Source organism: Neolamprologus multifasciatus, chromosome 18 (genome assembly GCF_963576455.1).
Source record: "Neolamprologus multifasciatus chromosome 18, fNeoMul1.2, whole genome shotgun sequence".
NCBI lineage: Eukaryota > Metazoa > Chordata > Actinopteri > Cichliformes > Cichlidae > Neolamprologus > Neolamprologus multifasciatus.
Window position 1 is genome coordinate 9,486,760 of NC_140456.1, and position 27,138 is coordinate 9,513,897.

At 39.8% G+C, this 27,138-nt stretch overlaps 2 protein-coding genes across 3 annotated transcripts; both read right to left on the bottom strand.

The window, feature by feature from the left end:
• Positions 1-13: 13 nt before the first annotated feature.
• LOC146497325 (uncharacterized) lies at positions 14-6,273 on the bottom strand. 2 transcript variants are annotated; one of them, XM_085141496.1, is made up of 5 exons: positions 5,886-6,273; positions 4,458-4,757; positions 4,098-4,376; positions 3,404-3,493; positions 14-2,036 (listed from the first exon to the last, which is right to left on the bottom strand). In XM_085141496.1, coding segments are annotated over exons 1-5 (729 nt in total). In that variant the 5' UTR covers positions 5,944-6,273; the 3' UTR covers positions 14-2,034. The 2 variants fall into 2 exon arrangements, with proteins under 2 accessions (XP_084997622.1, XP_084997621.1); XM_085141495.1 differs by lacking the exon at positions 14-2,036 and having other exon boundaries at positions 2,049-3,493.
• Positions 6,274-9,222: 2,949 nt separating this feature from the next.
• Positions 9,223-27,017, bottom strand: LOC146497326 (SLAM family member 5-like; the record flags this gene model as incomplete). Its single annotated transcript, XM_085140405.1, has 6 exons — positions 9,223-11,918; positions 14,915-14,958; positions 15,758-15,865; positions 16,104-16,379; positions 16,467-16,766; positions 26,921-27,017. Coding segments are annotated over 6 exons (996 nt in total), but the record flags the coding sequence as incomplete, so codon positions are not given.
• Between the last annotated feature and the right edge of the window lie 121 nt (positions 27,018-27,138).

Sequence of the window (27,138 nt, forward strand, 5' to 3'; positions counted from 1 at the left end):
GGTCCAACACAGAAATGTCCAAGGTGTATTTAATAAATTGTGTGGTAAACTTGTGGTGACAGGATCATTTCTTTAGTGCATGTAACCACAGAATAAGTTTTAAAAGGTTTTTTTTTTTTCACAGACTGTACATGAAATTCATCTTAGTCCACTGTCATTACCTGATAAATGATACAAGAGTGTACTTACAGTACTTTTACTTTGAAGTTAAAATATACTGTTGTTGATTTGAGTATAAATAATAATAAATTTGTTAGAACTGTAACCTTTTCAATAACAGTTGTTAGTGATAACTTAAAAGGTATTAGGTTTACACATGTGTTTATGCTACTACATAGGCTGCATGGTGGCAAGGTTGTTACAATTATTGCCTTACAACAAGAAGGTCCTGGGTTCCAGTCCATCACCTTGCCTGGCACTCTTCCTCCCACTGTCCAAAGACATGCTGTTAGGTTAACTCAGACCTTCCCAAAGTGTGGGGCCCGCCCCCTAGGGGGGGGCGCAGAGCCATTGCAGGGGGGGGGCACGGTGTGAAAAGGGGGAAAGAAAACAAAATGCTTGAACACTGCTAGCACGGGCGCCTACAGAAACGCAAAGCAGGAGATGAAGCATAGCTGAAAATGTTTCCAAACCAACTTCATTCTAAGCCAAAGACTAGAAAATATGCAGAATTGGTTTTCCCTTTGTCGGGAGCAGCGCTGGGCTCTCCAAATGATGGACAAACAGTATCCCACATTCTTGATCTTTAGTTCACAAACACTTGTTGTGATGACTAACTAATCCTGACATTTTGGAGATGTTAGCTCTTTATACAGTAAAGTTACAGCGGGATACAAATAACATCAGGCTGATCCTGCCACGATTTGCTCCCCCTGTCTAAATCATGGACAAACAGTATCCCACAGCTGTTTATGTTTTTGAACCCATTTTGCACAGAGAGACATTTTTTGAAAAATTTATTGATAGCAATGTTGAATATTATTACACAGGAAAAAAACAACTACACGTAAAATAATCACACCATGACGCCTCTGCCTTTGTAAATGGAGGGTGGGGGGCGCAAACATTTTTCTTGTAAAACAAAGGGGGGCCTAGCAAAAAAACTTTGGGAACCACTGGGTTAACTGGTGATTCTAAATTGGCTATAGTTTGAATGGTTGTTTGTCGCTGTGTGTTAGTCCTGTAACAGACTGTCTACCTACCTATTTCCTTGCATGTTTCAATAATAATAATAGGTGTTTGCTACACCTATTTCCCATGGCACAATATTAAGAAATTAGGGGTGGCTCAAGATTTTCGTACAGTATGAGCTGGAAACTACTTAAATTACTATGAAATTACTATCAGTCAAAAGAAAAAAAAAAAAAAAGCCTGCCAGAACAGCACGTGCTCATTGTGCATAACAGCCACACTCCCAACTGGTGAGCCTCCTTTGAATTGCCAATTGGAGCTCCACATCCAGTATATAAAAGGTGTCAAAATCTGCAGACACCAGTTTTGACCTATATTTGGGCGTGACACTATCTCTCCATTAAGGTTCACATCTCTAACAGAGAGACCTGGTCTATTTTTGCATTCATTACAGTTACAACCTTTTAAATATAAATTTTTATTGATTTGACTTTAAGCTGACATTTTAAAATACAAGTAAAAAGTGGCATGAAATCAAAACAACTGTGTCACACATCTGATGCATGAGCTCACTATTTCATTTCTTTATTAATCGGCTTTCTTGCCACTTTTCCTGTCCTCCTCCTTTCTTGCTATCGAATGTGTATTCTTGTCCATCAACATCCCAGTGTTTATGATAAATCTATAAATATTTTATAGATATTGAACAAAGACTGTACAGTTTAAAAAAACAAAGACCCCCCCCCCCACCACCTGAAAAAACAACAACAAAACAAACAAACGAAAACCCCAAAACCCAAATTAAAAAAAAAAAAACAATACATTTTGTTTTGTTTGAACTCATCCATCATCCTTTAGGGCACTCCTGAGAGAATCTGATTACAATATTTGTCCGGTGTGATTTTCTAGAAAAAAAATCCAAAATATCATGTTAGATAAATATTATTGTCAAAATAATTTTATCATATATTGTACAATTACGCAAGAATTTTGTGGGCTCCTTTAGGTGGAATAGAATGAATACGAATTCTTGTAGTGGAAGTTACATAAAGTATGATGCTTCCGGGTAGGTGAGAAATAAGGGTAAGTGAGAAATAAGCCACTGAGTGGCTGTATCTTATTATTAATATAGTTTACTTTATAGATAAAATCCATTGTGAACTACACATTTAATTCACAGTTCTCTTCTAGCTGAACACCCTTCTTATCTGTGAACTGTCATATGACTTACAAACACTTAGTTTGTCTGTCACTCCTCTAGCTTGCTCCTCTACAAATATTTTTTTTTCACAATTTAGTAGAACAGAGTTCTCCTATTTTGTTCATTGGTCATGGAATAAAATTCAAAATGTAACAAAGATTTCTGCAATGGAACAATACAGTTACTTCTCTTAAAGTGGAGATGAAAAACTACATGTATAAAGTCTGTATAAAATGAATAAAGTGTTTAAAGTTTATAGAACATATTTAACGCCATCTTCTGTCAGTACAGAATATTACAGTACAGCATCAGGTTGGTTGGTTGCGGTCAATAGACTTACATTATTACCTTACTAATAACACAACCAATAAGTCAGGGCAACATAACGAGACTAAAAATAGAAGTCAGTTCAAGGAGGTCATTTCTGTACTGCCCCGTGCTGCAACTATGACTTCTGTGTTAACAAATCAAGGATATACTGCTTCTTGATGCATGCTCAATCATCCAGGTAAGGAAAGTCTGCAATAAGTGGGCAGTCTTGTAAGAAACTGAAGACGTTACTTGGATGAATGACAAAACATTTCTCCCACATCCAGATGAACAGAATCACCTTTTTGGGAAGGATATACTGCCCATTTTCACTCTTTGTCTCTTTACCAGTAAATACACTGACACGAGAAAACTTGGTGTAAACTAGCATTTATACATGTAGTCTTTCATGCCCACTTAAAGATGGTCTTTGCATTATTTTCCTTGTTATTTTAATTCTTTTTTGATTTTTTCGCAGAATTTTTCTATTTGCTTGTGTTTTCTGAAGTTGCGCTGCATTTGACTTTTCAGGGCAACCACTGTTTCAAGTGACAATTGAATCTTTAAAACCTTATACCAAACAAATTTATACTGCTTTACCAAAACATAATTTCAGCTGCACTATAATCATATTTATGGCATTGCAGAATCATACAAGACATGCTTTTGTGTATGAAGTGTATGCTTTAATACAATGCAAGATTTCTGTGTATTTAGTGTAGATTCACTGTTGTTGCTGCTCAAAAACAGACTGGGACTTACATTTTGTGACAATGCAAAGGGCAATGAAGACAGACAAGAGAAAGAGACCAACTGAAGTTGAAATCTGAATTAGGGTGGCTCTACTGTGAACTGTAAAGAAACCAAAACATTGGGTTAGAAACGGTTAGAAACATTGCAATAACTGTACAATTATTTCTGTTAGGGTAGACTTGCTCTAAAAGCCCAAGCACTCAACTTTTGCAAATGTTGGTTTAAAACCTTTTGAGCTCTTTTAGAGCTTTTCAGTGGCTATTTCAGTGATTTAGATTTTTTTTGAATAACAACTATTAAACAACATATCTACTGCTGTGCCAATTTACTACAACAAATTAGTGTCACAAACATTTGTATACACAAAGTGGTATGTTTGCTTCTTCAGAGTGAGGGTGGACCATAATGGTAAATGCATTGTATTCAGGATCAGAACAGGATGTGAAAACTTTTACAAATTCTTGAAAAATCAGTGGGTTATGGCTCGTGTAAAGGAAACACTATTTTAACTACACTAGAATTCTTCACCAAACCAAACACGGGAGGTTTTGAGATTTTAACGGAAACTTTTTGTTTCACCTGGAAACAAATAAAATTCTTAGGATTGAAAAAATGCTTTCAGGTTTACAATTCTTTGTTCACTGAGCTGAATAATATATTAAAGTGGATTTATCATTCATATTATTATTGTTCTTATACTTACCTGTAATTGTCTTGCAGTCAAACTTGATCTTATTGTATTCCCAGCTAACTTGGTTGCTGTGATTACACAGGATAAAGTCTTGCTGGAGGTAGACAATGAAAGAGGATGAATAGTTTGTGGGTTTAAATGTCTTTTCTTTGACCTGAGAGCAGTTTTTGTCATCACATCTAAAAGAATGGTGGATGGATGAATCCACTGTGCTGCAGTTCACAGCAAGGACACAGGACTCTGAGCTGCCAGACACAGAGTCCACTATCAGGTTAACTGGAGACACTGGATCTGAAGAAGAACAGACATGAAGAGATTTAAAACAGGTCTATGCCTGACCAATATTTCAAAAAGATTAAAAAAGAAACCTACCTTGGACTATAACTTTGTATTCAGCTACCTTTTGGTCTTTATTGCTAACCATGAATGCAGTATAATCTCCACTGTCACTGTGTTGTACATTCTTTAATAGCAAAGAGTAATTTTGCCTGAAGAGCTCAGCCCTTCCTTCATATTTGTCAAACACAACTGGATCATTATTAAAACCACATTTAGCTATATTGTTAGTTTCATTAAATTTCCAGAAAAAATCAGTTTTTTTGTCTAGTACAACAGATTTCCCTATATCCAGATGTAAGTCCTTTCCATGCTGCACAAACACATATTGGAACGCTAAAAGAACAGAAAAAAAAACAGAATTAAAAAAAGAACAACAACGCAAATATCAGAATTATGTGCATGAAGCTACATATGGTCAAATGTAATTTAATGACAGAAGGTGATGTCAACTTAAGATCACTAAAATAATGTGAAATAGCATTTAATTCTCCTAAAACTATATCAGATTCACTTCTCTATATTCTCCTGCCCAATTTGAGCAGTGAAACGTGGCAAATGCCTCCAGTCAGTTGAGGTGGTGCCAAACAAATTATATGGGCTTAATAGATAGAAAACCTGCTCCCACTAAAAGGGATGGTTTCACTTTCACACTATTATACAGAGATGTGCTTAAATTTATTAAACTTCACCAAACATGACTATGCAGAGTTCTGGGCAGCAGGGAAAAATGTAGTCTGTTTGCTATTAGTTATTTAATGTCATTTCCACAACTGTTCTGTCACATTGTCTCTCCAAAACCTTCAGTTGTGTTTTGGGGGGAACTCCCTCATTATTTTAAACCAAACTTGTCCTGACATTTGGGATAGAAACAAAATATTTAAAATATTCACAATTACCCTCTTTTATCTGTGAAGAGCACTGTGTTAGCACTGTGAAGAAAAAAAAATCTGTACGCATCCATCTAAAAGTACTGAAATTAAATTTAAGGAAGTGATCCCTCTTCTTTTATTTTCGTCTGCGTCATGTGTCAACATAATACAGAGCAACTACCTAAACTTTGCTCTCTCTGTCTTTTATCTCATCAACAGCACAGCTAAATACTGGAACATCTAACACAGGAACACAGGAGTGCAGGAAAACAAGGGAATTAACTATAAGCGATAAGTGTTTTTGGGGAGACATGAACAAATTATGTCTTTTATGATTAAAACATAATGACAGGAAAAAACACAACCTAAACAGAAATGAGCTTTATAATGCTGGGAAACAAAACATAAAATAAATCTAGAAAACAACACTCTTAATATATAATACTAAATTCAATTAAAATGTTGAACTTCCTCTCATTCCCTAATGACTTTATTTGCTGTAAAAATGTTACAACATACATTAGTGCTGAGGTAACACCTAGGTTTAAAGATAAATTGAGTTCACCCAGTTAGTATAAAAGTTGGTTCTTACCATTTACTTCACATGAACACAGCGATAAAAAAGCGCCAAAAAACACAATCCGCTCCATCTTGATACAGCTTCACAGCTTTGGTTTGAGAAAGCAGAAACACTCCCTGCACATGTGACAGTTTGATTCCAGTCAACTGAGTCATTTGCCAGAGTGTACTTGTTAAGTTCCTTTTCTAATACCCTATTCTCACATCCTTCGCTCGCATCTCTGGTGAAAGGGACTGAGAGGAATCAAGTACGTGCAATTTCGGAAATTACAAAGCAGGTTTGTGTGTTGATGTGGAGAACGGTCGGATCGAGAGAGACTGAAGTTCACCTCTCATTACATCTGAGAGAGGGTGAAAAGGCTTAAAGTGCTAAATCACTCTTTTCTTTGTGTGTTTTTGCTAGTTGTAAGTTTATTCTTTATAATATATAATTGGACATATAATTGGAAATCAGCTCACAGTTGGAAATTCCAGCAGAGACACCAGAGGGATTGATGGCTGCCCAGAAGGTGGACTTACAAAGTGGACTTGGATTCAGCTCCATCTCTGCTCATCATCAGAGCTATCTTTTATGTAAGAGTTCAAAGGTGGTACAACATTCTTGATGTGGAATTTTTTTTCTTTTTTCCATTTTTTTCTGTTTCCTCTGTTTTGTTTTGTTTTTCTAATTTTGCGGGGGCAGCATGGTGGCAAGATGGTTAGCACTGCTGCCGCACAGCAAGAAGGTCCTGAGTTCAATTCCATCAGGCCTTTCTGTGTGGAGTTTGCATGTTCTCCCCGTGTTTGTGCGGGTTCTCCCCGGGTACTCCAGCTTCCTCCCACAGTCCAAAGACATGCACTTTGTAGGGATAGGTTAATTGAAAAATCTAAATTGTCCATAGCTGTGAATTTGAGTGCGAATGGTTGTCTGTCCCTGTGTGTTAGCCCTTTGACAGACTGGTGACCTGTCCAGGGTGTACCCCGCCTCTTGCCCTGTGACAGCTGGGATGGGCTCCTGTGACCCTGAAAAGGATAAGCGGATGGATGTTTCAAATTTTACAATGACCCTGATGAAGGCTGCAAGCGAAACGCGTTGGTCACTCCTTTATTTGTCACTGCAATGTTACACGTACATGTTACATGCAGGTCCTGTGGTACTTTGCCACATAACTTCCCCTCTCTCTGTATAGGCAGGACAAATGTATGTTTGGGATGAGCAGAGTAGTTTTTATATTAAATTTAAGGAAAGATTGTTGAAGTTTGATCCTGTAGTCTGAATCAAATCTACTGAGCTATAACTTCTGTGTTTATGCCTGTCTAGTCTGTACTATTATGAATATGAGTGAGACTTTCTGCTCCCAAGCACCAAAGCTGCTGTGAAACTGTGGGCAGCTCAGACCTAAACTATAACACCTTAATTTAGTAAGACCTGTCAAACATTCAGACTGAGCTGAAGATTCAAGAGATGTTAAAACTTTAGATCTATGAAAAAGGAAGTGGTTATCAATGCATGAACAGGGAGCTACTAAAATAAGGACGTAGCCAGTTTTTTGTTTGTTTTTTGTTAAACTACGTAACACTGATTTGTGAATAATTCAAGGATAGAAAAGGCACCTAATTTAAGGAATGAATCATATCAGACAACATACACAGCAGAAACTGTCATTTGTGCATGTGAAGGCATATGCTCAAATACATGTTTAAAGCAACCTTCAATCTTCATTAAAGAGGTTGAGGAGTAAGGATGTGGATGTGCAAGTAGAAGACAACAGATAAGGAAGATTTAGAGCAGTGCAGAGGGCAGAGGGTATGCAAAGAGTACAAAGCAGTTCTTCTCCCATTGCAATACAAAGTTGGTTACTATATGTACCAACAGAATTAGTGATTTCCAACATTATATTGCTCCTTTAGTATACTATCAAGTACACGCCAATGCTATTGTTTGGCCTGTTGATGCAAACTGATGTACTTAATTGTATTACTAGTCAACATGACAACTTTATATATAACTGTGGCCAGAAGTACATACACACACACAGGGGCGTCCACGGTTATGGTAATTTGGGGTATCCAAAAGATGTGCATCAAATTCTGTCACTAAAGATTTATGCTATACAGTCATTCAAAGAAAATGTTAATTACAGTCCAACTTTGGTGGATATAATTTGACATTACTGTCGTGAAATTGAAATGACAGGTATCAGGATATGGTGTATGAGGACACAAGATGCAGAGGCTGTTGGAAGTTTAACAAAAGGCATGCTCTATATTGAGCTGATATATAAGAAAAAATAACACACGAGGAAAAACTAGACAGAAAAACAAATCCTATACAAAAACTATAAAACTCACTAAGGAACACATAGGGGGCGAAGACCAGGAGACAAGAATAACACTGGGGAACTGAACGGTACACTCTGATGTAGGACAAAGGGAGACCGAGACAAGACATACACAGGAGGGTGATGAGGGGAAGTGGAGTATAGAGGAGGAATCATGAGACGAGGAAGTAAACCTGACACAAAACACAACACAATAGACTGTCACAATAAACAGGACATGTAACAAACAGACACAGAGACCCAGACTAAAGAAAATGAGCCTCCTTACAGCTTGATAGCTTTATTTTAGATCAGTCTTGCATTTATAGACAATCACAGCTGTTATACGTTGGCACAAAGTCTGAGGACTTCTTTATTATCAGCTTATAACTGCTGTTTACAGTTCTTTACTGGTCAGTTAAGGCATAAGGAAAATGACGATCTGAGGAAAAAGGACCCAAATGGAGGAAAAATGTACTGACAGAAAAGCTTTTGTGTCTGAAAGGAGCTTGAGGTAATCAACCCATGACACATACTGCATTTCATACATTGTTCACAGAATGATTACAATCATAACACATCTATTTAATACCAGCTTTGGACAATGAGATTGGTTCACATAATATTAGTACCACCTTTTCAAATTTAAAACATTCTAAAACAGTTACAGTTCATTTACTAGAGAAAAAAATAACTCAAGTCTTCAAAAGCATTTATAAATAAGTATTAGGCAATACTAACTTTACTTTAAGCTCTGCTCCTTACAACACATTCATCAAAAATGTAAAAAAAAAATAAAATAAAATAAAAATAAATTTAAAAAAAACACCCAGCTCGTTTATCCTTCAAGCTCGGGTCCTCTACCAGAGGCCTGGGAGCTTGAGGGTCCTGCGCAGTATCTTAGCTTATCCCAGGACTGCACTCTTCTGGACAGAGATCTCCGATGTTGTTCCCGGGATCTGCTGGAGCCACTCGCCTAGCTTGGGAGTCAACGCACCTAGTGCTCCGATTACCACCGGGACCACCGTTACCTTCACCCTCCACATCCTCTCGAGCTCTTCTCTGAACCCTTGGTATTTCTCCAGCTTCTCGTGTTCCTTCTTTCTGATGTTGCTGTCATTCGGAACCGCTACATCAATCACTACGGCCATCTTCTTCTGTTTGTCTACCACCACTATGTCCGGTTGGTTAGCCACCACCATTTTGTCCGTCTGTATCTGGAAGTCCCACAGGATCTTAGCTCGGTCATTCTCCACCACCCTTGGGGGCATCTCCCATTTTGACCTCGGAACTTCCAGGCCATATTCGGCACAGATGTTTCTGTATACTATAACGGCCACTTGGTTATGGCGTTCCATGTATGCCCTGCCTGCTAGCATCTTGCACCCTGCTGTTATGTGCTGGATTGTCTCAGGGGCATCTTTACACAGCCTTCACCTGGGGTTTTGCCTGGTGTGATAGACCCCAGCCTCTATGGATCTTGTACTCAGAGCTTGTTCTTGTGCTGCCATGATTAGTGCCTCTGTGCTATCTTTCAGTCCAGCTTTGTCCAGCCACTGGTAGGATTTCTGGATATCAGCCACCTCCTCTATCTGCCAGTGGTACATACCATGCAGGGGCCTGTCCTTCCATGATGGTTCCTCGTCTCCCTCCTCTTTCTTGGGTTTCTGCTGCCTGAGGTATTCACTGAGCACTCGGCCAGTTGGGGCCATCTTCCCAATGTATTCTTGGATGTTCGTTGTCTCATCCTGGACTGTGGCGCTGACACTCACCAGTCCCCGTCCCCCTTCCTTCCGCTTAGCGTACAGCCTCAGGGTGCTGGACTTGGGGTGAAACCCTCCATGCATGGTAAGGAGCTTTCTTGTCTTTATGTCAGTGGCTTCTATCTCCTCCTTTGGCCAACTTATTATACCAGCTGGGTACCTGATCACGGGCAGGGCGTAGGTGTTGATAGCCCGGATCTTGTTCTTACCGTTCAGCTGACTCCTCAGGACTTGCCTGACCCTCTGCAGGTACTTGGTGTTTGCAGCTTTCCTAGCTGCCTCTTCATGGTTCCCATTCGCCTGCGGGATCCCCAAGTACTTGTAAATGTCCTCTATGTCTGCAATGTTGCCTTCTGGTAGCTCAATCCCCTCAGTCCTGACTACCTTCCCTCTCCTGGAAGTGTTACCATCCGACTACACTTCTCCAGCCCGAATGACATCCCGATGTCATTGCTGTATATCCTGGTAGTGTGGATTAGTGAATTGATGTCTCGTTCACTCTTGGCATACAGCTTGATGTCATCCATGTACAGGAGGTGGCTGACAACTGCTTGGGGTCCTTGGGGATCAGGACCGTCCGACCTTCGGTTAGCCATTCCGGGTGTCTCTCGTCAACTAGCAGCTGGTTCATTTGTGCTGCCAGACGCTCGTGGAGTGCAGTCAGCTTCTTCAGCCAGTAGCCGTGAACCATGTCGGGGCCTGGTGCTGTCCAACTCTTCATACTAGAGACCCTTGCTGGGATGTCTGCCACCGTGATGGTTACTGGACCCTGTTCAGGGAGGTTGCTATGGTCTGCCCTCAGATCCACTAGCCACTGAGCATTGCTGTTATGGGTTGCGTCATTCTACCATATGCTCTTCCAGTATTGCTCCGTCTCCAGCCTTGGTGGTGCTGTTCTCTTATTGTTCCCTTGCCACTGAGAGTACACCTTTGCTGGTTCTGTGGAGAACAGCTGGTTTATTCTCCTGCCTTCTATCTCTCTGGTGTACCTCCTCAAGCGGCTGGCCAAGGCTGTAACTCTTTGCTTGGCAGTTTCGAAGGCCTCAGGTATGGACAGCTTGCTGTATTTTTTATGCACCTTCTTTGTCGCACCTTTCTGCAACTTCGTTAGTTGGCTAACCTCCCTCCGTGCTACTTTGATCTTGCCCTCTAGCCTCCTTCTCCATGGAGGGTACTGCTCCTTCTGGCTGTTCAACTTATAGCCAAGCATCTCACTGATCACTGCTGCCGTATTGTAGATCAGCTTGTTAGTCTTGGTAAGCGTGGCTGTAGGTATCATCTGTAGTGCTGCATTAACATCATCGAGTAGACCTTCTGAGGGTACTTCACGTAATCTTGGTAACCGGCTACGGGGGATCCAGGTTTCAAGCTTGGCAATGATCCTATCTTTCTGGTCAGTTCCTCTCGCACTCAACGATCCTTCTCCTATCGCACTTGGGGCTTTGTACCCAATCTCGGGTGGGGGTGATGATATCTGCCCCCTGACCTGGTGTCCTGGCTCCCCCTTGCCGTAGCATTTATGTTGTACCTCGTCAATCTCTAGCTGTGAGAGCAGTCCCTTCTTTCGAATGTTGGAACACTGAGCTACTAGTTGTTTCGCCGTCATTGTGAATGTTGGGTATCAAAGACCATCAAGTCCATCAAAAGCACACCTTACAGAAGCCTCAGTTAGTCCTCAACATAAAATCTTTCTCTACATGTGTGATATACTTTCTCTTCTTCCCTTTTTTTCTCCAAGAGGACTTTGACGATTGTATTGCCTTTGGTAGGCAGTTACTTTTTAAACCTTGAATTAGAATTTCTAAAGAGATTTTAGGATCTGGGATGAATTTCTACCTGGGCATACAAGCTCTCGGGCAAAGCTTTGCTTCTGGCCTCAGTGGATCTGTTGGGTCCAGAGTGAGGTCTCACAAAGCTATAGGTGGATGTTGGAGAAGCATCACTGATTGGACTCTGTTCCACGGGTGGTGTTGTTCGGATAACCTGGAAAATAAATTATAGATAGCTTTTTTGCAAAGTGTATTTCCCATTTTCATTCAGACTTTATTTGTAAATAGTGCCATTAAACTGCATTAACATAAGCAGGAATTTTACTGTGATTAACAAAAGATCACCTGTATCCATGACTGCAAAAGAAAATTACAATGATTTTTTTTATCCAAATACATTTTATTCAAATGTGTTCAACACATACTTTTAAGATATTCTTAATCAACAGTGCAATGACCTGCAAGTGCACTTCAGAGGCTAAGAATAATTTACAAGAATTAGGGAGAGTCTTCAACTCAGCACTAGACTTAGTGCAGCCAGACCTACACTAGCAATTTGTGGCTGAGGTAATTTGGCTCTAAAGCTAAACTCCACCATTGTGTCTTTTTCTCCCACTGTCTGTCTTCCACATAAAGGAATTACTATATTTTAGACCATGCACTATTAGCTGGGAAGATAGCTCTGGAGGACTGGAGGCACTGGATGAAGGGGGCAAGCATCAGACTGGCCACATGAGTTTATCATTCTTGCAAAATCTAATGATTAAACTCCAGGCAGGCTAGATGGTCACTGTTTTGGGGTCATTTTAATTTCGCTAACACTCTGGTTCATGAAACATTCAATCAGATGCTGTCTCAGCAGTTCTCCACAGAATCTAGTTAACCAGCTAAAGAGACCACTTTGTCACTCTCTTGTGCGTTGGGAGGTATAAAGTTTGTTTAACCAGATGTTTGATCTATTGAGCCAGATTCCAGCTCAAGCCCATCCTAGCAAACTCTATAGGTCATTCTCAATACACTCATGGATTATCCATTGGGCCCACACTGCCAAGTTCACCTGCCACCTGGTGGACCACTCTAGATAAGGACACCTGCAAATATTTTTGCTAGAAATAAAACTGTTTCCTAACCCACCTCAGGTTAGTTACAGCCCTTGCTGACTCACATAACTTCAGACATTGTCTCCTGCTTACTTTGATCACAAGGCAACAGCGTTATCTTCACTGTAGATTTGTATTCTGAAAAAGATCATTTCAAATCAGGTCCAAACTGAAAGACTAAATTAAGGGTTTGAAGCTGTTTTACACATGGATAGAATATGCACACAATGCTCTAACTTCTGGTGTAGCTGGTCTCTCTTCCTTTCATTCTTTACTTCCATACCAAGCTTCTGTTGAAGTAACAGTTGTCTCTGTCCACCTGTGCTGCTGCTTATGGTTCTGGAGACAGATCAAGTTGGCCCTATTAAGGACTGCCAACCAGAGGACCCCAGGAATTAACACTCCCTTGGTCAGAAGGTTTGTTTATTTTCAGAAGATTTTCGTCACTCATTTTTTGTGTCACTAAGAACTTTCACCCAGGTATACTGGACCCTTCGGAACGAAGAAAATCATCAATGCAAAAGCTTTTCTTTTAAAACTACCTGCTGCCAAAATTCATACTACATTTCATGTTCTTCCACTGAAAAACTGTCTACAGCTGCCTGGAGGCGAAGGGAAGATGTTGTCATGGTACTGCTGGATTGGATTTGTGGCCTGTGGGTTTTTTTTGTTTTGTTTTTTGTTTTTTTGGCTGTCCTCCCTGTTTAACTTTTAAGTTTCAGATGAAATTGTTAGTTTTGCTTTGTGCTGGTGATTCACCAGTGAGGGGAGTCTTCTTATTTTTTCCATGTTTTTCCATGCTTCCGACACCTGAATAGAACAATCAAGTGTGGGTTATTCTAAGGCTGGAGGGTGCCACAGCCTTTTTTTTTTGGCTGTTTGTTTCAGTTAATAGTTAATAGCCTTTTTGTCCTTCCTCTAGTTGTCCAGTTAGTAACCAAACTATGACATTTGCTTGTGTCACTTGTTCTTATAACTGGATATTTGTCAATGCAATTGGCACTCTATTCTCGACGAGAAGCCTGGGTTCGGGAGAGCCCAAGTGTCCTGGAGGGACGTTCCCTGCTGGATAATCGATGGACGAGTGGCAGAAGTGGCACGTCGTGTGCCTGGTGGGACTGTCTATTGAGGACATTGAAGACATCTACCTGTTCGGAACCAAGGTTGGCCGCTATGATCGAAAATATGGGAAGAGCTGTGAGTACTCAGACTCTTCTTACTGAACGCAATATGGGAAAGATCTTGAAGGAGCTCACAGTTCTAAAACAGATGATACAACAGGAGACCAGTGATGGACATTAAGAACAACTGTAAAATTGATACAGTTTGTTCATCCCAAAACAGCATTTACAACACCCCCACCCCGACGGCGCCAGCTGGACAATGCTTGAAGGTTGATGCCGAGGAGAACAACAACAATTCTTCCCAGAGATACAATAACAAGAACGAACTGACTCTCTTTCCCTATTCCACAAGGCCACTTGCGTAGGCTGAGGACTGTTGATTTTCACCTAATAGTCGAAAGGACACTCTCTCAGGCTACAGGATACACATCCCCACACAGACGCACACACGTACACTGATACTGATACGCCCTCACCCAACGCCTCCCATGCTTTCCTCCCATCCGATGTGGACATCGACTCAGCCAGAGGCGCAATCGCGAGATTGCAGCGTCCCAGATGCAACTGTTCACACTGGAATATTTTCCCATGTACCTTGTCTGTGATTTATTGTGTTATGGTGTCATGATATCTGTGTTTTCTTTGTGTGTTATGGAGTTTTTGTTTTTTTTCCTCATGCTGACTCCCTTTTGGGGACCAGTATGAGAGGAATTTCTTTTTTTCAATAAAAGATTATAAGGACAAGCAAACAAATTCAGTAATCTGATAACACATTAACTATATAAAGAAAGGCATTTTAGATTAAATGGTTTACTTTCCAGACTGAACCCTCTGGTTAAATGAAGCATGGAACATCAAAAGATTCAGCAGAGTGACTGAGTTCAAAGCACCTGAGCAAAAACACGTAGTGTGACCAGTAACACAAATATGTGTCAGTTAGAAGCTGCTTGCTTCTACCTAAGTCAAATCTCATTTACCACACTTACCTCAGGAACTGCATACACTGTGTTTTCAATGGTTTCCCTGGTATCTGGTGGACAGACATGAATAAATAAATATGTAGTGATTTGCTTTAACTTATATTTTTCTTTGCAGGCTTTAACTGACGATTTCTATTATTCTGCATTCCTAAGTAATTTCAGCTGATGTTACATTAAATCCAAATTGTATCAAAATAATTGAATTCTCACACATAAACTAGACCTGGCATGGCACTCCAACCTGATATCACGGCAGAGCATGTAATAGACACACCAGTCCACTGCGTCCATTTCAACGTTTGCCTTTCCAAAGTGTAAAAAAGACACACATGCAGAAGTTTCATTACTGTATGCGAACGCTGCAGTGCCAGCAGAATAAGATAAAATATTTTAAGCAACAAAGTCAGTAGTGAGGAAAAACGTATGATGAAGTACATTCCATGGTTCTTAATATATGTATACACGTGTAAATGTATTAATAATGTCCATTTAAATGCTTTCAGATAATTATTTTCATGTTGGCTTGAAATAAAATATCTCCCTCTGCTGTTGTTGCAACTTCTACATGCATGTAGATTTCACATTTCAGTAAGGCAAAGCGTGGAATGGACACAGTGGTCACTCATAGTTGGGATCAGTAAAGTACTTTGGCAAAAAGTTTCAGTTTCAGTTTCAATTTTATTTCTATAGCACATTTAAAAGTCTCAGGTACATCAAAGTGCTTCATAGACAAGCCGCATTTGCGGGGGTTAATAATAACAAGCAATGTATTTTGCAACAACAAGTATTTTGATGATTTTGTATTTATTTACTTTTGCAATATCTTGATAAATACTTGCTTGGACTTACTTTTATGTTTCGTTCGATGATGAATATAACCTATAACGAGGATTATGATGATGGCAGCAACAACAACAACACACACAGTCACGGTGGTATTGTTGGCATCTATGTGGCCTGTAAAGGAAAAACAAATTACAAAGGCACTGTACAATTCTAAGTTGATATTATTAATACAAAAAATAATAATATTAGATATTTATGGCAGGTTTTTTTTTTTTGCTAGAGTAGAAAACTCAATCTTCAAATATTTTTATTTTTAGAGTTTGTATTTCACTAAAGTTCTGTTGCATGACATCTTTAAAAGGCTATCTTTTAAATTTTCATTCATTATTTCTGTGGCATCTAATCTTACCTGACTTCGTGTCACATTGAGATTTTAGCACCATCGTGCTATTTTTCCAGCTTACTTCATTGCTATGATTACAAAAGACGGTGTCTTGCTGCAGGTAAACAATCAGAGAGGAAAGCATGTCTGTGGTGCTGGGATTTTGTTCCAACAGAGAGCAGTTGTGAGCATCACATCTAAAAGTACGGCTGATGTTCAGGTCCACTATAGTGCAGGTTACAGTCAGGTTACAGGAGTCTGAGCTGCTGGAGGTCAATGTCAGATTAACTGGAGACACTGGATCTGGGAATTAAAAGCAGGTGTGAATAGAATTAACACAGATATATGCTGTGTCAATATTTGAAATGAAAATGACAAAAATAAACCTACCTTGGACTATGACCTTGATTTCACCTACCCTTTGCTCTTTTCCCCCAGTCACTACTGCAGTATAATATCCACTGTCATTGTGTTTTACATTTTTCAATACCAAAGAGTAATTTTGGCCAAAAAAATCAGCTCTTACTTCATAGCTTTCAAACAATACTGACTCTTTATTATAACTGATTTTACCAACATAATTACTGGTATTAAACTTCCAGAAAAAGTCAGTCTTTTTGTCAAGTTTAACAGGTTTCTCTACATCCAAGTGTAAGTCCTTTCCATGCAGTACAAACACATGTTGGAGCCCTAAAAGAAAAGAAACCAAAAAGTATCAGAATCATGAACATTCAGCTCCAATTCTGTTAAACCAAACACAACAGTAATACAAAAAAGACCTGACACAAATATTGTTGCAGTGTTGTGGATGTTTATTTTGTAGTACTTTTTTCACCAGAGCTTTTCTGCTCTTTGCACACCTCGCAAAGCACTTTGGTCAGGTCTTGGTAATCTACTCATACAGGGGCAGGCATGATTGAACGATGGAGACCAGCTGTGTTGGTCAACCTCTCCTGACACCACCCACTGCTCCACCCTATCATTTGATTATTTTCATTATTGTCTAGTCACATGGGCATAGAAAAAAGTGCTGGTGTGAATGGGTAAATGAGGCAAGTTGTGTAAAGCACTTTGAGTTCTCAGAGTAGAAAAGTGCTATATAAGAACCAGTCCATTTACATCTAACTGCTTGCTGTCTGTGGCACCCACCAAACATTATGGGTTTCACACGTCAGATAATCAGTATCAGAATCAGAATACTTTAATCATCCCTAAGGAAATTATGTTTGTGGAAAACCCGAACTTTTATGAGATACAGCTTCAATCTCACTTCAGACAGTGCAACTCTCATATCTCGAGATATGACCTAATATATTAAACCAATCAAAACATGACCAGGGTTTGGACCCTGTCTCACACATCTCTCTGCAGCTTATCTCCTACTGTTATACGCTTAAAATTCCCATCACCACAGAGACTCTGTGTTTTGGGATTTTAAGGGTATATTTTAGTGGTGGGTTTTGATAATCGATTTATCGATTAAAATCGATTCTGGCTTGGATAACGTGATATCGATTCATTAAAATCCTGAATAAATTTTTTTAATATTAATTTATTTTGCCCAAAACGCCAGAATCTCAGGTTAAACCTCACAAAATTTTAAGAACCACCAAACAGCTAAAACAGTAAATGAGAGCAGGTACACAGATTCTGCACAAAGATGTAAACACAAAGCTCTGACCCGCCGACAGATCAGAATCAGTGAGATGTCGCCTTTCTCACCCGACGGCACAGACACGGTCGGGGCTGAAAGCCGACAGCTCGCTGATTCCCATGTTTCGGCGGGTCCGAGCTTTGTGTTTACACCCTTTTTGCGTTGATTCTAAAGCTGTTAGTTTTATCTCTCTCCAAACATTGTTGACCGAACCAGCAGCAAAAGAAGATCCAAACTACGCTTCACATAAACATCGTCATGGACTCCCTCTTACTTTGCTGTTTTGCTTCCACCACACTTCATGCACAGCTCTCTCTGTGTACTTCAAGAACAGTTTCCCGTCTAAAAATCTGTTTTCTGCATTATTCGCTTGCTTGTTACGCACAAGTCTACCATTGTTTACAGCGCTGTCGGCCGCTGTTTTTTTCCCTTTTACTTACTTCCGAAAAGAAAGCCTAATTTCTGCTGTTCAATAGGTTACTGAACAAATGTAAACTTTTTAAAATTATGCAAAATGCAAAACGCTTAGCTGTGTCTGTAATAAAACCGCTGTAACTTCAGAGGTAATGTTCATATGTTGATTATTGGTTTTCTTTTGTTTTTGATGTACTGCAGAATATTTTTATAAAATCCCAGGCCAGGAAAATCACCTTCATGTTTTTCTGTGTTTTATCTTCAGCTACTTTGACACAAAGGCATCTGCTGTGATGCTCACACCTTTGATAAAGTCTTGCGAGTGTCAGCTTCCTTTTTATAGATACAAAAATATGTAAATGTACTGATCTGAATTATAATATTTCTGACTGTCTGAGGTAAAATTTCCCAGATTTAAATCGAATCGAATTGAATCGAATCGAATCGATTCGTGGATCGAATCAATTCGGGACCTTGTGAATCGGAATCGAATCGATTCTAGAAATCAGTGACGATACCCAGCCCTAGTATATTTCTCAGTGATTCCAGATCACCAAGAAATAAGGCAAATAATAAAAAAGTTACCCTTAAAATAAAAAATAAAAAAATAGTTTATTTGTTTAAACTGCACCAAAAAATGGCTTGTATTTGTATAGCGCTTTACTAGTCCCTAAGGACCCCAAAGCGCTTTACACAACCAGTCATCCACCCATTCACACACTGGTGATGGCAAGCTACATTGTAGCTACAGCCACCCTGGGGCGCACTGACAGAGGCGAGGCTGCCGGACACTGGCACCACCGGGCTCTCTGACCACCACCAGTAGGCAACGGGTGAACGACAGAGACTGCTCGAACCGGCAACCTTCCGATTACAAGGCGAATTCCCAACTCTTGAGCCACGATCGCCCTATTATATATGGGCTAATGGGCTCTTCAATGTCTTCTTAGTAAATAACAGCTGCAAAGGAGTTCCAACAATCTTTCACTCTACTTTATATATCAACCAAAGACCAGGTCAGTTAGGGTTACTTTGAAAGTTGCACTCTTGGCCTCCCATGCACTAAAAAAAAAAAATGTTATATATTTTTTTTAGTGCAGGATACTGTGGCTCCTATGAAGATTAAATCAACATCCTAGGGAGGATTCACTCCTCAGCAGGGCTCTAGAGTGCGACGCAACCTGAATTCTCAATGGTGCAACTAAAAAAATCTGACGTCGCATCGGTGCTACCAGCCGTTCGAGTAAAAAACTAAAGTCTTCGTAACTCTGAAAGTCTCCATGTGGTCAACAACAGATACACAACATGCCCATATCATGGTCAAACCAATCAGAGATAGTCAAGGGCAGGACCTCTCTGATTGGCCATGGTACAGATATTCCTTTATTCCTTTAGGCCTACGTGTGTGTACTTTCAAAAGTGCTGGCGGACAGAGTAGCCTAGGCCCGATAGAAGTAGATGTAGCTGTGACTAATGAGAAAAGATGAAAAGAACGATTGATAACTTTTTCGTTAAGGCCTGATCCGTCTGAAATTCATAGCAAAGTTTCTGACAAAGAGCCATCAACCTCTCATGTTTAACACACCACGAATTTGTGATTGCATGGGCACCGGCCGGTTTTCTATTGCTGATTTGCAGGGAGTAAGTGCGCCGTATAGTGGTGGGCGGATCGATCGGCATTAGCGATACTAGCCTGTTGAGATTGATTCTTTACTTTAAGTTTTCCCTCTTGTTTGCAATACTGTGGTTTCGGCAAAGACGAAACAGCCCGGTTGCCGGACTCGCCGCTGCAGTGTCAGCGCAGAGCACTTTGCTCCCCCTCCCACCTCTTGTGTTTAGATGTTGTGTCGTCACGTGATGTGACTTTGGAGACTGTTAAGTTGTTTACATATTATTTATATTTTCACCAGCTGTTGTTTTTGTTGTTGAGAATTTTAATTGTCATTTTTGTATTATAGTTTCTCAACAGTACTTTTTTGTTTTAATTTGTTAACTGATTTCAGATTTTTCCCCCAAATAATTGATAATAGAGCATTTTCTATTTAATTATAAACTTTATATTATAATTATAAACTAATCATGTCCTGGACTTTAGCTATTTAATAATGAAAAAGGAAACATCACAAAAAACACTTAAGGTCTTGAAAATTAATTGAGATCTAGCAATTCAATGACACATCCACCTTATTTATTGAAAAGTATCAGTATCGTATTGGATACTGTTGCTTGTTGCTGGCTGCACAGGAACGAGAGGGGCAGGGCGGCTGGGGATTCTCTGGCTGGCTGGAGCGGCACTGAATAACCAGCTCGCAAAATAAAACAAAATAAAAACAAACCAATGAACACAAAAGCACCAGAAATCATGATACAGACTTATAATTTGCACCAATGTTTTTTCTAAATTGACCACTTCAGGAGGAGGCCCTGCTAGGGCCGTAACAGTATCACACACAAGTTTCACATACAACCTGTCGAAAGGGGAGGGGGGAAAGTTGCTTCTATATTAACACACATTTTATTTATAATCTTGTCAATCCAAGCCTATTATGTATTAATAATTTTTTTTTCTGGGTTGTGTGAAATCCCAGAAAAATAAACCCCTATACAAACCGAATCTGTTCACTAAGGTGTAGGTCTGTTAGGTTATGTTGTAGTGATTCTCGTGTCGGGGATGGGTGTTGATACTAGAGTGCAAAATTACTGATGGAAGATGGACAAGAAAAGGTCAAAGCCCTCAGGTCCTCAGTTTTTTTTAAAAAAAAAGAGAGAAACGAGGAGGAGAAAGGAGCAAAAGACACAAATAAGCAGATAATAAGCAGTCACTGGATAATGGCAGGTATTATGTATGTATGATGTGTGTGTGTACGTGTGTATATACATACATACATACATACATACTAGGGGTGCAACGATACACAAAATTCACGGTTCGGTTCGGTTCGATACTTTGGTGTCACGGTTCGATATTTTTTCGATACAAAAAAATGTTCATGCCTTTTTAATTTGTCATTTATTAAAATTATAAATATATATTTTAACTCAAAAGTACATTTTTTAAATTTAATGTTGCTGAAACAACAAAGTAATAACAAAAAATAAATCTATCTGATCGAGAAATCACTCATCTTTGGAAAAGAGAGTTTATTACAGAGAAATGGCTCTTTCCAAAATAAAAGCTATACTATACGCTTCTTCTGGGGTATATTCTCAGCAGCATATTAAACATATATAAGGAGAATCATGTGCTAACGGCTGTCTAAATGACTCGGGTAAAGTTTGTAGCATGCATGCTTGTTGTTTTTGTCTGCTTCCACTTGTCTTTGCACTAGGATGATATCGGAGTAAATGTGCAGTCATATTCGTTGTGTTCCCACTAGTGCTGTCAGCGTTAATCTCGTTGAAATGACGTTAACGCCACAACACGTTAACAAGCAAAATTGTCACGGCCAGGGGATCAGCAGGCCGCTGACTAGGAGCTCTCTCGCTCTATCTCTCTCGCTCTCTCTCTCTCTCTCTCTCTCTCGCCAGGGCGGAACTCATGGTGGGTTCACGCCTTCGGCCCACACCCCTCTGAAGAGGAAACACCTGGGCCTCATCAGCACAGCCAGCATTTAAGCCAGGGAGTGGCTTCTGCTCATCGCTGGATCGTTGTGTGTGACTCACGTTAGTGCAGCCCGGCTCTGAGCACGTTCTCTTTTCCCTACGCAAAACCTCTGACGTATGCTCCTTTCTGTACATAGATCCCCTGGACCCGACCCTGCATTCCCCGAGTGGATTCCGTTGTGTGAGTGTCTGGAGAGAGAAGAAGAAGAGCGAGTGTCCTTTCCCTCCCTGGATTACCCCGGAGCCTTTTCCCCTGTCACTACCTTGTATATAGCACTACCCCCTCTGCACTGTTTGTAAATACACCTGGTGGAATTGTAATAAATACTGTGCCTCTGAGTCCTGCGTGTGAGTCCTCCAGCGAACCCTGACAAAAATGCGCTAACGCAGTAGTTCCCACCAATGTAATTAAGCATTGCGTGGCACATCCAACATACTGTTTTACTTTAGTCCATGACGCGCTTACCTTCAGGGTCATACTTCACATGAAGACCAAAATAGTTCCAAACGCCAGATCTGAATGAGGGTGGGGGAGGTTCAATTTGCCATGTTGCAATGAGAGCTTAACTTCTGTCTCGCTAACTTGCCCTGCACTCAGTGGATCTGCGTTCTACTACTCCGCCTAGGCTGCACTGTCGAGCGCAGATCCACTGAGCGCTCAACACAGACAGCATCGTCAGAAGGAAAGTTGATCAAATAAATTAAAAATTTTGTATTGTTCGATACATATGCATACCGAACCGAAAGCACTGTATCGAACGGTTCAATATTGATACGAGTATTGTTGCACCCCTAATACATACATATATGGGGGTTTCGGACAGGGCACCAACAATACTGCATTTGTGACTGGTGCTAATACGTTTTGAATTAAAACGCTGAAAAAGCACACTGTATCCAGAAAACACACTATATACCAGGATAAATACATTGCCCAAATGTCCCCAAGTCTGAAATAATTCTTCACAAGAAAAATGGCTTGAACGTAAACCCCACATACATTTATTGGTGTCAACACAGACACATTGGGGGAAAAAAAAGGTGTGTGTGTGTGTGTGTGTGTGTGTGTGTGTGGTGGGGGGGGGGGGGGCATCTGAGGGGCATGTGACTGCAATGGAGGATCGTCCATACAATATCAAGCTGTTCAGATATTAAGATGTTCAGTTTTAAGCCTTTGAGACACTTTGAGGTCCTTTTAATTTAGATTTACTTTTTATTTAATATATCCTGAGATGTTTTAACTTTAAATTTCAGCTCGGTGAAACATTTGAAGCACAAGCGCTTTTTCAGTAACTTATCTGTCTTGTAGAACTGTGCTCCAAATAAAGAACTTTGTGTTGACAAGATTGATAGTTAACCATTTATAAATCAATATTGTCTGTATGGACAGCAATTTTCAAAAAAAAAAAAAAAAAAAAAAAAGGTGAACATGTAAAACTGTGGTGTTCCGCAATGCGTTTGAAATATTTGGGCGCACCTAAGAAAAAAAAGTTAATCGCACTAATGCAACCGAAACAAAATGTTAGTCTGGAGCCCTGCTTAATGAAATTTACAAACGAGCACCTAAAAAGCAGACCTAAGAAATTATAAAGTACAAATACTTTGTTACATTGTTAGTTCGTACTAGAAAGAAAGTACAAATACTTTGTTACTGTGTTAAGTAGACTTCTTAGGTATCTTTACTCTATTTCAGCATTTACTTTCATGATAGCTTTTTGCTCCATACATTTTAAGAGAAATATCTTATATTTTAAAAACAGACTTTTACTTTTTTTTTACTTTAGGTTTAATGCACCCGAGGGAGGTTTTTTATTTACCAGCATACATGCCTTTAAAAATTAAACTGATTGGAGCATGAATGATGGGCACATAAATTGTAGGATATTAACAACAATATTAGTATAAAAACTAGCTATTTACCTTTTGTTTCAGATGAATACATCCACAAAATTGCGCTCCAAAATAAAATGCAACGCATCTTGATATGTGCCTTCAAAATTCTGGTAAAGCTTTCAAAGTTCTTGTAAAGCTTGACTCAGGAAGTTTGAACTTCCTGTTTTGTTTTACGCTTTCTGTGTAGGTTTTTTCTCTGACTCGTTCACACTTCTCAACTGATCTATCGCCACTGATGGTCCCATTTACCCTCCATCTTCAAAAAAGACAGTTTTAAAGTCCCATAATTCATATAAATTTACTATAAATTTCTGAGCTTTGCTGGGAAATTGACAGTTTCTGTCAACAGAAATTACAAAACTGAAAACACAAACATTAAATTTTTAGTAACAGCTTAATGCAGTGACTGAAACTGAAAACTTTATCATTAAATGTCTGAAGGTTCTCAGTCATCCAGGTCATCGTAGTCAAAGGAGCTTGCAAAGAAAAGCGTCTGGACTTCTTTAAGTTACTTGAAGACGTTTCACCTCATCTGAGAAGCTTCTTCATTAAACGTTAAATGTTTATCATTAAACATCATCACATCTAAAAGTACCAGAGTATTCAAATGTACAAATTTGCTCTGTATTGTAAATTGACTTGTGTGGTGGTGATGTGCATACTTTAGTGTGTGTGTTATTTATGGGTTTGAGAAACACTGATGCGTGAGTTTGAGTGGGAGGTGTCTGTGTTCAGCAAGGATGCCTTGAGGAGAAAAAAAACAGTTCCTGAGTGTGTTGGTGCTGATTTGGATAGACTGCAGTGCCTCCTAGAGGGCAGTAGGTCAAACAGGTGAGATGTAGAATGGCTGAAGTCTTTTGTAACAACAGTCAATGATCTGCTGCATTGTGTTGACCACTCTTTGGAGCCTCTTATGCAGTATGTAAGTATCCTCTCAATGGCTGAGCAGTGGAGGTTCACCAGTACAGTTGGGAACTGAAGAAAATGTAGTGATTTGGATTCCATTAATGATATCACTGAGTGATTGAATTCCTTATCAATTCTCACTGGCTCTGCTTTGAGAGTCACCGCCATCGCTAAACAGCATATCAAAGACATTACAGTAGTGCTTATGAATTGCATCCTCCATGGTAAAATGGTTGTGCATGTTGGAGGTATGTCTCCTCTATCCTGTGATCACTTTGGGGTTGTTACTCAAGAAATGTCATTATTACACATATTACAAAGATGACTTTTCATAAAAGTAATATAGTACACTACTTATTTCTCTCAGGAGAAAATTTTCTACCAGAAATTAAACATGTCCCATTTAACCATACACACTTCAGGCTACAGTCCCACTCGCCAATTTAAATCCCTATCCTGAGGTTCTCATCATCCTCTATGTGCACAGCCTAGATACAGCAAACTATGATCTCTTGTATCCTCCCTGCTGAACTTTGTTTTTAGTCACTGAGTTGATGTGAACAGTAAAGGCTTCTAGATCTTGGGTTTTGATTTTGATCCATGTGTAATCCAAGTATCTGTACCTGTGGCTGGGTGCTTTCCCTTTGAAAGTGCCAAGAGCTTTACTTTCCACTTCCTCCATGTAGAGGTTGGCTGCAATGGGTGACACTGATGAGCCCATGGCACATTCATGTTTTTGTCTATAGAAACCCTCATTGTATAGAGTTGGTTCTGTTTTGTAAGTATCTAAAGGGACAAGCCCCACTAGGGTTTAACTACCTGGGACTTTTTATCTGGTTTTGAAGCTGAAGATGATAAGAGGTGAAACACCTTCATGAAACTGAAAGAAATCCAGTTGGTTTCTTTCCTTAGTTTAAGTTAGGGCTGTGGCTACCTTTACTGAGTGATGTGCAAACCATGTATGTGCGGTCAGTGCCTTTTAAATCATTTTTCATTAAGTTATCTGACAAATAATATGGTTTTATTTATACTCACAGAGGTTGTGCTTTAGTTTTGGTGAGTGAAATTCTAGTATTTCTTAGTCTATTGACACTGATCTAAGCTACTTGTCACGGCTGGGGCGGCAGTCGTGTGGAGGGTGAGAAAGGAGGATCCAATAGCAGACAATGGCGGAGGTGCAAGTGGGTTTTATTTACAGTGCACAAAACCAAGGTGTGGGCAGAACCAAACATAAACCTAAACTGGGAAAACTAATACAAAATTGAGGACATGGAGCAAGGAGCAGAGAGACACGAAGAAACATGGAATAATGTAGACTACACGGGAGATTCACAGAGAAACACAGACGACGCGACGAGAAGCACAGGCAGACACCAACTATAAATACACACACCAGGTAATCAGGAAATGGCACACAGGAGGGGACACAGCTGGAACTAATGGGCATAACGAGACAGACCTACAAAGTAAAACAGGAAACACACAGACTGTTTTACAACACAAAACTCGGGGACCTGTACAGAGCACAGAGGGAGACACAGGTAGGGAAAATAAACACGACAACCAATACAAAATCAGAATAACTAGAAAATAATAATCACAAACTCAAAGCGCTGGGTCACCGACCCAGGACCATGACACTAGTGATAGGAGACTGTCTCACCCCAACATCGTCAGACTCATGGCAGTTGCCCGCACTGAGTCCTGCTTTTTGTTGGCAGCTGAATACATTCATGGCGCAACCCTGCAGCAAGTGCTTCACACAGACAGCTGCTATTCTAATAGTCTGTGTTATTGAAGGATTCAGCACTTCTTATGGGTTTTTTTTTTTTTTTATCCATTTTTAGACAGCGATGAGATCAGCTACACACTCCACAGAAGCCCAGAGTTACTGTTAATATCAAAAATATAATGCTGTCCTTTGAGATTTTAACATTTGCCCTTCATGTGTTTCATGTCTGCTGCTGTTTTTAAAGTTTCCATGTTACCAGGCTGTAAAGATTTAAACAGTTTTAGATCCATTACACTCAGTCTTAAATGTTAAAATCTCAAAGATAAAAAAAAAAACAAACCCTGCTGCCAACAAAAAGCAGGACTCAGTGCGGGCAACTGCCATGAGTCTGACGATGTTGGGGTGAGACAGTCTCCTAATAAAACAGAAACGTCTCCGAATTTAAAAAAAAAAAAAAAAAAAAAAAAAAAAAAATCACGTTTCACCACTGTCGCTAGCTAGAATAAATTAGCCAGACAAAAATAGTACTGATTTGGTTTCATACAAAACTAGCTTTCCTTCTCTGATATGTAACTTTCACAACATAACCGCAACTTAATATAACACAACTGTGGCAAAAATATGAACAAAAGTTAAACTTACCTTGTGTCGTTAGGAGCCTGAACCGCGGTAAAACTCCGGTGAGGTCAATGACCTTACGCTCTCCCACTGTCACACGTTGATGACGTTGATTTGGAAATCAATTCGGGTGGGACATGACAACACCGCCACCTGCAGGAAGATTTTCTCTCTGTCTGGTACCTTGTGTTCTGATACCTGACAAATTTTTTCTTGAGAACTGAGACCCGACAATTTTTTGT